General features: G+C 48.2%; 1 protein-coding gene across 1 annotated transcript in view; it reads right to left on the reverse strand.

The window, feature by feature from the left end:
- Positions 1 to 7,566: 7,566 nt before the first annotated feature.
- LOC104622828 (CLIP-associating protein 1-B-like) overlaps positions 7,567 to 12,295 on the reverse strand; it is a gene marked incomplete at its 5' end in the record, with an annotated part of 30,658 nt that continues 25,929 nt past the window's right edge. The window contains 2 exons of the mRNA XM_010289719.1: positions 7,567 to 7,913; positions 9,669 to 9,785. Coding sequence (XP_010288021.1) covers positions 7,827 to 7,913; positions 9,669 to 9,785 — 204 coding nt within the window. The remainder of the gene's footprint in view (positions 7,914 to 9,668; positions 9,786 to 12,295) is intronic.

The raw sequence follows: 12,295 nt of genomic DNA on the forward strand, positions 1-12,295 counted from the left end.
GCATCTTCCCCGTGCCGGGCAGCAAGGAGGGTCGCTGGCTCCTGGCAAATGGCTTGGCACTGGAGTTTGGATATAAACAGCCCTTTTTTGGAAAGCGGGGGCTTTGCTCGGCCCGTTTCGGTATCTGCCAAGTTACGACAAAGCAGCGAGGAGAGCAGAGTAACGTTGCCTCAGGGCCTTGGGTTTACCGGGCCAATATTTCTCGAGCCTTCGGTTTGGATATAAACAGCCCTTTTTTGGAAAGCGGGGGCTTTGCTCGGCCCGTTTCGGTATCTGCCAAGTTACGACAAAGCAGCGAGGAGAGCAGAGTAACGTTGCCTCAGGGCCTTGGGTTTACCGGGCCAATATTTCTCGAGCCTTCGTTTAAAAACTGAATTATGGTACCTTCAAACGTTGTTTGCTAGAGGATTTCAGAACTGACATTTTATTGCTTTACAGGACAATAGTATTGAGGAATTACTTTTCTTACTAAATAGATTTTTATTTTTAGGAAATGAGTCAACTATTTTGGCACCTAATGACAAATATACACACACACACACATATATATATATATATAAAAAAAAGCTCATAAGAGCCAAGAACGGATCCACGACGGGGGGTCACAATGAGTGATGGCCTTTCTCTGGACCTACACAGACAGGCGACCACCCAGTGTCTGCTGGCAAGAGACCCCCTCCAGCCCAGCCTGATGCTCGGGCTGACTTCCATGCCCATGTTGCCCCAGCAGCTTCCCAAAAGCCTTGCAGGATTTTTTCCCCACCACAGCAGGGATTGGAGATTTACGGTCCGTCCTCTCCTCCCCGAGGTCAGTATTACACGCATTTCTGCGCTGAGCCTCCTCCCAGCCCCCTCCCCTCGGGGCTGGGGTGCGCTCGCCGGGCAGGGCCCTTTCCGTACTTCATGGATGTCTATGAAAAAGCAAAGAAGGAAAAATGTGTTGGGTTAGTGAAGAGAAGAGAGGGGGGTGCGATATTTGCTCGAGGAGGGTAAATGAGGGTTGCACAAGCAAGCAACTGGGTTGCATAATCAGAAGCAGTGGAATTATTTAACTTAACAAGTCACCACTGACCAGCTGAGCTGCACTTTCTCAGGGGTTTTAAGCCAAAACATCTTATTCTTTAACTGGAGCATATTAAGATAAGGCACCTGGGTCCAGGAGTGCAACTCTGCTGACATGCACCGAGCCGCTCCTTGGCGCATCCCTCGGTGGGAGGGAAGGGGTCCCAAAATAATTTGAGGGGGATTGCAAAGTGTTGGGCTGTGAAGAAAGCAGCAGCAGTTCAGACCCTCCAGGACAGAGAAACGAATTGAGAATGAGCCGCAAGTGCTTAGAGCAAGCCTTCACACTTGCCAGGAATCTGCTAACTACCTTTAATTGCTGGCAGCGACTCCGGTCCTCCACCGTGGGGGAGAGCCCAGGAAAACCCTAAGCCAGCAATTACAGCCATTCCTCATTCTCCATCTGTGAAGCAATCATGTGGCTTAGGACAACAGGGGACTTCGTGACAAAGGAGCTACAAGGGACAGATACTTCAAGACGGTTCAATAAACAAACACCCCCTTGTCAACGCGCTGTAGTCTCAGCCCTAAAGGACACACCGAAATCCAGCACAGAAGGAGCCGGGAGACTGAACGAGAGGATTATTTTCTTCTGCTCCTGTATTTCATTTGGAATACCCGCTCTGGGATGCTCCTGTCGAGCTTTTCACTGGCTGCGGTTGCATCCTGCACAACTGTTGCCTTCTGCCGCGCTGCTCCTGCAGCGAAGGGGGTGGCCCGTGCTGGCGCACCCGGAGGTGCGAGTCTTGCCACCAAGGCCCGTATTTGCGTATTTTCCAAGGGGATCAGCAGAGGGACAGACCCGGGCAGTGAGTGGGCACGAGCCATTGCTGGGAGAAGACAACTCCTCCGTGAGGAGCTCTGTGCATCTGGCGAGGGTTGGTGGCGAGCCGGCAGCTGCGGCTCCACCTTGGCCTCCTTTCTTACAACCTGAGCAACGGCAGGTTTGGTAAAAGCCAGCCGCAGGGTACGGAGAGGTGCTCTCTGGAGACAGAGCAGGCGAATGTCCAGCCTCCTTCAGTCCAACCCTTGCTGCCTGGTGCTCCGGAGGGAAAGGAGACCTCCAGCCACGCAGACAGCCCTCTGCAGGAGTCTTGGACAAACTGCCAGAATGACCTACATCTGCGGGATGTCCCTCTCCTCGGCCCCCACAAAGGGTTTTGCAAGGACTGACCATCTTAAGCACGTGTTAGCGAAACCCAGCTCCCCAGCTTGGGTTGTCCAATACCACATCTGCAATGCCTCAGACTTCAGAGCTTTTCCAAATCCCTCGGGGCTGTAAGGCTAATTTAGGCCAGCATCTGGAGTTTTACAAGGCACAGACGAGATAGTGCTCTATTCATTCTCCCCTCCCTTTCTCATAACCACAGGTACCCAGCACTGCTCGAGACAAAACGCGTGGGAAGCACCTCGGGAAGAAGCCAGGGTCACCGGGCGAGGGTGGACCTTCCCTCGCGCTGCTCTGACATGCAGCGGAGTCAGAAAAGACCCGGCCACCACAGGCGTGGGATGGTCCATCTGCAGCAGAGCACGGTCACTGCTCCTCGCTCCCGCCGGGCCCGGGCACCTCGACGCAGAAGGGTGCTGGGCTGGCGCGGGCAGGGCCGGGCGGCTGCCAGGAGTGCCAGGGCGAAGGAGGCACCAGTCAGGCTGCTGGTGCTGCGAAGGGTCTGCAGCTAAACACAACTACCGCTCGTCTGAGACTTCCCCCCAAGTTTGCCAAACTTCTTGTAGCTCAGTGAAGACCTGGAGAGTAAAAGGGGCAGATAAAATAATCCTCTCGCAGGAGGGGGGAGAGGATAGTTTAACTAGCAGTGCCTTATCCTGCATGGCCAGAAGCACCGCAACACTCTCCCTGTCTGGGAATATTCACACCAAATGCTTCCCATAGGAAATCTGAACCTCCCGTGCTCTCCTGACTCCCTTGCACCCATCACAAGGCATTTGAGGTCCTTTTACCTTGATGCTAAAGAATAGCACCAAGGTAGAAGTCATACCTTAGGGGACCCATTTCCCTAGGGCAGAGCACAGCTTCACTGCAGGGTTTTAAACTGCCTTGAGCTATTATTCCCCCAGGATAACACACAAGTGCTCGAGTGCTCAGGCTCCCCGGACACTTCAAATTCAAGTTGTCTTTTGGTACCAGGCACAGAGACCTGTGGAGTTCCCAGCACCCCTTCACCTCCCCAAAGACTTCATCACCCAAATTTCTACTGCCACGTACTTGAAAACCTCTGCAATTCCCTTATCGAGCCTCGTAACACAGGCACCTTTTGGAGCCCTTGCTCCTCACGTTACGTGACTTTGCACGAGACCATCAGCTTTCGAACAGCATACGGCTCTCCAGTCTGTAACGTCACAAGAATCCCCTAAAATCTTGACTTCCCAAAAACTTTTAAAAGCCGATGGCAAAAGACCAGCACCCCAAAAGATCAGCTGCCCACTGGCCCCACTGCCACTCGGGCTGGTGCCTGGCGGAAACAGCCTGAGCACCACGCACCCTCTAATTAATACGTGAAAACACAGCAGCCAGGGCAGGAATAAGAGCAAATCCTTTACAAGCAAAGGCTGCTGGAGTGAGGAGCTGTGCTGCATAATGAATCTACTTTAGTATTTCTCCCCCGCAAAAAAAAAACCAATGTCCATTTATTCTAGGGCAAACTCAAAAGGTTTTATTTTAATTTTTTTTAGCAAATTCTATCACATAAATGTTAACAAAAAACATCTGTACAATTGCCATGATACACTCAAAAGTGAAACAAATGAGATATAAATACAGATATGGATGTAACATGACAAAAGCGGAAAAAAATAGAAAAAAATACATGCGCATGAACACGGTGCCAACAAAGTAATTTCTCATGGCTGACGTTTTTCAGAGCGGTTTTTACTTCCCACTTAAAACATTGTTAGCAACGTCCTGCTGTATTCTACGAAGGTCTATTTTTTTGTCCCTTAATATGTAGTATTATGCTTGATAAATAAAGGGGTGGGGAGAAAAGGTTTTGATGACAAAGATGCGAGTTACATTACTTACACAGGTTATTGTTAAGCTAGTAATAAGCAATAAAAAAAGACAGTCTCGTATTGTATTGTAATCCAGGCAAGCACACATAGTGTACCTTAAGAAAGCCACATGCCTCGATATTTCTGCACTACATGAGAACTACAGTACGTAGACCTGTGGGGCGGATGGATCCGGTATTTGCCCATGCCCACGGAGCACTGGTGCAGCCAATGGCAGAAAAAAACATCCACATCTGAGATTTCGGCAACCTTGCAGCCAGGAGCCGCTGTCTGCTGAGAGTTTTCTCCCATTCAGACTTTTAAAGCATGGTGGGCAAATAAAATACATTTTTTTTTTTTTTTTTTTTTTTTTCATAATTCAGCTTCTCAAAAAATTGAAGCCCTGCATAAAGGGCCAGAAGGAAAAAAAAAAGGCAGCTGCAGTAGATGGCTACTGCCAGGAGAACGTGAACAGAAGCTTCACCGGTGCGGTGAGGCACTGCCAGCATGCAGATCTTTCTCTGCAAGCGTGCGTGGACACTGTGATTTGTAGCCAGAGAGACCTTTATGCTTGCTGAAGAAAAAACAAAATGATTGTACAGCTTATTGAAGTCAGAACACTGGAGATCAGAGAGGTGACATTCAGAGCTAGCCCTTTGAGTACTTCAAAGGAAACAAAAAAAAAAATCAGGTCATGTTCAACATACTAAACAACCTTACTATGTACATTATACGCAATGTTTTATAAATACCTAAGCAGAATGCTCTCTACTGTATACAGGTATAACATACTTCTAGAGTACTCAAAGGATGAACAGTCCTCGACTGACTCACATAAGGAAATTTAGTAGCACGTTAACGAGCATCTGTTGACAAACAGAACAGAATTCGATTCAGAAAGTAAGGCCTGGTTCTACCGTTTGCAGCCCCAAGTGTGCCAATAGCATCGGAATAAGACAGGCTTGTCGCCGGAGCCGCAGCAGGCTGCGCGCGTCTCTTCGAGGACGAGCCGTTACCTCCTACCGTAGTGTCAGCGCACGCGCCAGGGTCAGTTCAGGGACGTTACAGTGCGTTCACTCTCAGTGCATACTAACAGGATTTTATAAAATATATAAAATCATTTGAGAAGGAATTCAATTCCTGGAGATTTGCTACAGTGTGCCATTCAATTAAAAAAAAAACCAACAAACAAAAAAACCCCAAAAACAAACAAACCCAACAAAAAGCAAATGGTGATGGACCAAGTTCCATCAGAGCTGGGAGGGACTAATCATCATCTGGTCAGCTATGCTGACCTTCTGAACCCCAGAACCGGAACAGAAGATGCTGAACTGAGATGGGGAGAAAGAGAGGCATAAATACTAAGCAGTTAGAGTACAAATTTAAAAAAACCCAAACAAACAAAAAACACACAAAACCAAAAAAAAAACCCAACCAAACCCACTACTAAAAATTCAAACAAGACAGCTAACTGCTGCCAACAAGTCCGCTGAATATTTCCTCAAAAGGGAAAATAAATTTGTGTTAAACTAAAATAATTTGAATCATTCAAAAAATTAAAAAAAGAATATTCTAACAAGCATACCGAAAGATGTTGAAAAGAAATGGTCCATGGAAAGGGAGACGCCAACCATGGAGCAGCCAATCCTCCCATCTAGCGAGGATGGCTTTTCTGAGCCTGCGGAAAGACCCTAGGAGAATCCCACCGCCCAGGATCGCGTGGTTTCTCCTGTCATGGCATTACTCGTTGGGAAAGATGAAGGAACTGGCCCTGCAGCCAGCAAAAGCCTGGACATATCCTGACAGAACTCAGGAGCAGGTCACCTCCTCTGCTCTCACATCAGGAGGGAAAGGGACTGACAAGCTTTGCAGCCCAGTCCTGCACAGACCCCACCAGCCCCAATCCCTCCTGAGCTGGGGACTGGGAGGGGAGCTGGCACCAAGCGTCACCTCCCAGCATAGCTCCTTGGGCCGGGGCTGAGACACACAGGGATGAACTGATGGAAAAGGAGGACAGGGGGGCTTTACCTTCCCTGCTGTTCCCCCCTGCTGCGGTACTGGAAACTCGTGTTCTCAGTACACTACCAAGGTGTCCCTTCAGCTCCCCGAAGGAGAAATGGAGGGTGCTGGAGAGAGACCGAGGCACTGAGAGCAGCCAGGGAGTACACATCCATCACCACAGCTGCAGCCATAAACTGCAGGTCCACCATCACTTGCACTGGGGGCAAAACCCCAGTTCTGATCCCTTGCAGGTTTGGGGTGGGCATGCCCATCAGCCAGGAGCCAGCCCAGGGCCAAACACAGCACCAGCATCTTCCTGCTTCCCCTGGTCACAGGCAGACGCGGGGGGAGCTCACCCTCTGCAATCAGAAGGCTCTCCCTTCTTCACTTCGGGGAAGGGTGATGCTGTGGGGCATTTGACTGCTGCTGGTTTGGCTCTGACTTGGTCTGCATCATCAGATTTGTCCTGCTGCACCCTAACCCAAAGCATGCTGACAGCAGTGCCCAGCGAGGGCCCTCCAAAATGCAGAGCACCCAGTGGGGCTGTGCACAGGGCTGGCCAGGAAGGAGGTTTCTACAGGCAGCTAACAGCACTGCAGGCTCTTCAGGCATAAGGAGGGGAGCTGCGGCAGGCAACCAGCACTGTCCAGCTGGGTCAGCAGGTGCTTCCACTGGGTCTTTTTGTTCAGTTCCAGATGCCCTTTCTATCCTCTGGGATGAACATTTTGCCCAAAGCACAAAGGAGTTGTGGGGACAAAGCCATGCACCACTCAACACCAGTGGGTCAGGTCACAGCAGCAGATCAGCCCTTTGATGCTACAGACTTCAAGAAAAATGCAGCTAGTCTCACTGTCAGCTCCCACTGCCCACCCATGGACACACTGAGAGCCTAATCTGACACCCACCCACCTAACTCCAGTGTCCCATCACAGGCATTGCTCCCAGAATTGGGCCTCAGGTTCCCTTTGGGGAGTAACAAGTAACCTGGAGAGTCCTCTGAGCATGTGAAAGAGCCAAATAGGTTGGGAGGGGAGAAATATTTACACAGTCAATGAAAGGAGCAAAAGCCCAGCTGTTTTGCACAGCTGGCTGGAGAGCAGTTACAGAGAAATCAGCCCATCAGAGGTCTGTTGGAAGAACTATGTACAAAACCTCAGATGTTTAAAATGAACCTACTTTTTCATTACTCACTTGATATCTTTCAGTATTAAAGCATCCGAGGCTGGAATCACAGCCACATCTGCAAAGATCTCCCCATGGAGAGCCCTGCACATTAGGCAAGCTGCAACAGGGAGTACAAAACAGGACCACAAGACTCGTAAGAAGCAGAGAACCTAGCCAGAACGGCTGCAGCCGCGGGGAGAGAGCGGGTAACTAGCACACAGAAACCAAAACTGGGTATGAACTAAACCAACAAGATTTGTTTGGCCTTTACATGTGTCCAGGCTCTTGGACTCAGTTTTGGAACGCTAACCTAAACATATTTCTGAGATTTCAGCAGGCTATACAAATATGTTTAAGTATGGCTTTCTGTTGTCCACTTTTAATGAAGGCTGCAACACAGACCTTGCTTCCTTTACATTCAATACCAGTAAGATTCTACATAAAAGCTTTTAAGGGACTAAAATACTGATTGCAATAAATATCTGCATGGCCTCCTTGAGCTGATGGAGCGCGCCAGTGAAGAGTAGCAGAAAGGTCTCTGAGAGGCACCGTTGATTGCTTCTAAGTCTACACATTATGTCCACATATCTCCATTAACTGTGCGTTGAAACATCTGAAGAGGAACTGCTGTTGCTGTTGGTGGTCTGGGCCCTCTTTATGTACAAGTTTAGTAGCTTCATCTAAAAGAAACAAACAAATGTCAGGGGAAGATGTGGACAAAAGTCAACTGCAAATCTTAATACCTGCATTCTGCAGTGAACTCAGTTTTGAGTGAGCTGACACCAGGCTCTCTGGAGGAAAAGCAGAAGCAAATCTGAGCCTATTTCAGAACAGAGGCAGGAAGGCATGCCTAGTCTCACTGAAGTTACAGACAGATTTAATAGGATTTAGAAAAACCTTTTGCATTTCACTTCAGCAGCCATGAGTTCACAGATGTTCACAGTTCACTCAATCCTGGAGTCTGCTCTTGGCAAGCAGGATTCCCACAGAGGTCAGTGAGGCTGCCGGCACACCAGCGGTCTAAGAGCCACAGTCGCTCCTAGGAAACACCCTGTACTCTCCATGCTTTATAAAATACTCGTTTTCAATGGCATTTAAATACCTTCACTAACTTGGTACATCTAGTGAAACTGCAGCTGTTATGACTATATACTTCCTTTGCATGCGTTTGTTTTCTTTTTCCGCCTCACCACCTTAGCTCCAGATCCTGCAATGACTCACGCACACGTTTAACTTTAAACATGCAGGCAGCCTGCGTAAACCCAGAAGAATTACTCACATGTTTATAGTTAGTTATGTGGTGGAGTAAGTCTCTAGCACCTAGGATGCTGGGATAATGAAGTCTCTACAACATTTATAGGGGGATTTCCTAACTGCCCAAATATAATGAGGTAAGCCTCAGCACCCATAGCTGTCTCTTTCCAGAGCAATTTGGAGGTACAAGTAATTTGTTCAAGGTCAAGGCAACTCAATTCAGAAATAAAATCCAAGTGTCCTCAGTCTCAGGTTGTTTTGGCCTACACCACACTTCCTACCCATGAAAGAAATTATTGCTTCAAAATAAAAGAACAAAGCTGTTAACACACAGACATCTAGTTCAGAAAGAAAAAAGCAGAATTCATCTTAAAGTTGCAGAGAAATCCCAGGTATGATGACTTCAAACAGGCAAAGAAATTTTGCAACAGCTTCCTGAGCCACTCTGAAAAGCAATTAGCCATCTCCTGCTTCAAAACAAAATGTCAGCTCTTGTCTGAAGGACACAGCTGAATTAAGGACTTGATTTCCCTTGCAGCATCAGGTCAGAATTTGAGTTTTGCTGCCAACCTAACTCCAGGGCACAAAATCCTTTCAGCTTGCTGATGTCCCAGGAGGAAAGGGACACATCTGCAATACTATTAAGAGTGAAGCTTTACCTGCGTTTCTACCAGCCCGAAATCACAAACTGCTGCTGAGGGGACCTACTCTCCCACCCATCCCAGCTATGCATTCCCACCACCCTTTGCACTAGATTACCTGTGCAGCTGCAGAGCGGACTGAAAGCTAATTTGTATTGCAGATCTGATTTTCAGCCAGAGCTGCCAACTGATCCAACTCACTGCACAGTCACCCCTGGATGCAATGCCAAAGAGGCAAAGGTAAACAAGGCTGTAGTGTGGGAAGGACCCGCTTGGTGGCAGCTTGCAGTTACACAGGATCAAATGCATTCTGAAACCAATCCCTGACCCCCATTAAAACTTGCTTAGTGGGATTTCAAACGGTCACACTGCTGAGCAAGTGCTGTGCTGCTCTAGCGGTGTTTGGCAGAGTGAGATAGGATATAACAGTGTAAATGTAACTTGACCCAGAGCTATCGTGAAGCCACTGGTCGTGCTGCTAGTAGTGCAAGCCACTTAGCTGGCTATTATCAAAACACCAGAGACGCATTACTCTTGTACCTTGCTTCCCGTGAGTTGTGCGAGATGAGGTTTCAGTTCTTCTCCAATTACCGAATAAATTGCCACTAGGCAAAATACACTAGCTTTACGGACGCTGCTCTCCGTATTATCATAACCCTAGGAAACAAGAAAAAAAAGGTGAGGAGTCAAACAGCACTGACCAACATCCTTCCAGAGCAATATACTAAAGAGCTGATAAACGTTTTGCAAATGTAGCTGACCTAACAGATCAATAGAAAGACCCTGCTTAACATAACAATTTGCAACCTGAATACTCAAAGAGCAAGAGAATGCAATCGCCCAGTACATCCTATTTTTTCCCTATATTATTAGTTATTACTATCATGTTATAAGTTATTAATATATTGTTGTTTATAGCATTAAGCAACAACATGCAGTTTCTCAACATGATCTTAGGACTTTATCAAATACACAGATTCCTTGGTCCAGTTCAGATGACCATATGCTATCCTGGATGGTCAAGGACTTCTTGGAGGGGAGCCCTCATGCTCCCAGCTTGCCTTCAGAAAAGTCTTTCCTGACCCAAATCTAACACAAAGGAAACCAAATCTAACACAAAGGAAACCAATTCTGCTCCTGGGGGCAAAGTTACAGATGGAGATTAATTTTGCAGCAAAATGGCCTAACGATTATATCACTCAGGACATAAAAACCAGAATCCTGTTTTGTGAACAAATATTCTATCCGAATACCTATTTGACAAAGTAACTCTATCCAGGCACTAGAAACCGCAAAAACCAGGGTCATTGTGGGTGTTTTCCAACTCTTTAAAAGCACTGGGCTTAAATGGTGTATGTAACAGCGCTACGCAAGAGCGCTTGCTCATTAGATGAACTGTCTCTGTAACCTGGAGCTTTCTGATTACTTATCAGGTAGGAAATACTGCAGAAAAGAACATGCTGAAAGACCCCTGTAGGCGTGCCGGATCTCTGGCAGCTTCAGGAGAGCTCAAGCTAGCCACTAGGTCACTTGGCAGTTTGTGACATCAGTCCTGTACTCAGGCAGTGATTCATCACTAAGCAGCCATCCCAGGAGAAACACAGACATCGCTTCAGCCTGTGGGATGCCGGCTCCTCCGGACGCAGGGTGACCTCTGCCGGGAAAGTTGGGAGGAGGGATGCAGCAGACCTGGGGCTGTTCCAGCTGAACGGCCAAAATACTTAAATGACAGTTTGCAATCCCAGAGAGCACCAAACTAGAATAGCAGGAGACCTAGGTAAGCTCAGAGGAACATTGAGCTATTGAGGACCAAAGTGGAAAATAGGCTGAGCCCAGGCCCATAGCAGAGGAACACCCATGGAGACACAACTCACTGCTGGGACGCAGGGCACTATCTGTGGGTCCCAACCAAAGGCTCCTGAACTCATCAGATGCCTCTGCTTGACCTCAAGTTTCCCTATGGGCCTGGCATTTTGCTTTTGTGTGCATCCCAAATTGCTCCCACGGAGGCAGGCAGATCTGTGTGGTGTTGAGGCCTGAGGGGGCTGCGTCCCGGTGGGCGCTGGGCTGGTAGAGCCTGCCCCATATGCACCACCAGGACCATCATCCCACCTCTCCATCTGCCAACTTGCTTGCAAGGCAGTGGCTGGTGCTTCTCCCAGCATTCAATAACACAGCCCAACAGTTAGAGCATTTGCTCAGGAGATGATACGGGCTCAAAGCTCTCTGCAGCCTGAGGGCATTGAGGTACAGCACATGGTGGAGTGCCTTGTGGCCCAGCTCTATCTCCCCGGCTCCAAGGGAGCCAGGGCTCTGCCTCAAGACGAGGGCAAGCACCATGACTCTCCCCAGCCAAGCCCTGTTCTTGCATGGACATCCCCGTCTGTTCATGGGGGTCACAGGGATCCCACTTGGGGCTGTTTAGCTGCACACTTGTGCTCACGCTGCTGCTGTCCGACACTCCTCACCTCCTCATCACTGCCAGTACCCTCACCATACTAAGCAAGCACAGGGGTGGTTCCCTCTGCACAGTCCTTCAGCCAGAAGGTTCCCAAAATACTTCCCAGACAAGAGGAGCAGATTCCTTCCATCACTGTGAGTTTCTAAGGTGAGGAAATATCACTGGCAGCTCCAATATGAAAAATGGCAAACTAGGCTCCGAAACAAGACCAGTTTTAAGACATGGAAGCAGTTTAATAAAACAAATGCAACTACGTTTTTAAAGGCATGCTGCTCCCAAACTTTTCCATTGCATTGAAGCTATACTGTTCAGCTTGTTGTCTCCAACAATTATGGCTAAAAACTTTTTACAACAAAAGTTTAGATCAATGCAGAATTGCCTGATTCCCAGAAGTTGAGATTTAAGAAAAGAATTGCAAGAACTGACACTACAAAGTTGGGACAGATGCTGGGATGCAAAAGGGGAATTTCTGACTTTGCTCTTGTCCTTCCAACTTCTGATGGTCACAAGGAGGAGGCTTCTTTATTCCGGTTCTCCACTGAAGTCTTACCCACGCAAACATGTCTCTCCTTTCACGTTGACCTATTTGTTCCTGTCGCAGTCCCTCCCCACTAAAATACACAGGTTCTCTCTCCTCCCTCACTGCTACCTCCCATTATTTCCTTCCTGCTTGCAACCTCATCCCAGCCACTGCTTGTGCAGGGAA

Source organism: Phaethon lepturus, unplaced genomic scaffold (assembly GCF_000687285.1).
Source record: "Phaethon lepturus isolate BGI_N335 unplaced genomic scaffold, ASM68728v1 scaffold41626, whole genome shotgun sequence".
Classification (NCBI taxonomy): Eukaryota; Metazoa; Chordata; class Aves; order Phaethontiformes; family Phaethontidae; genus Phaethon; species Phaethon lepturus.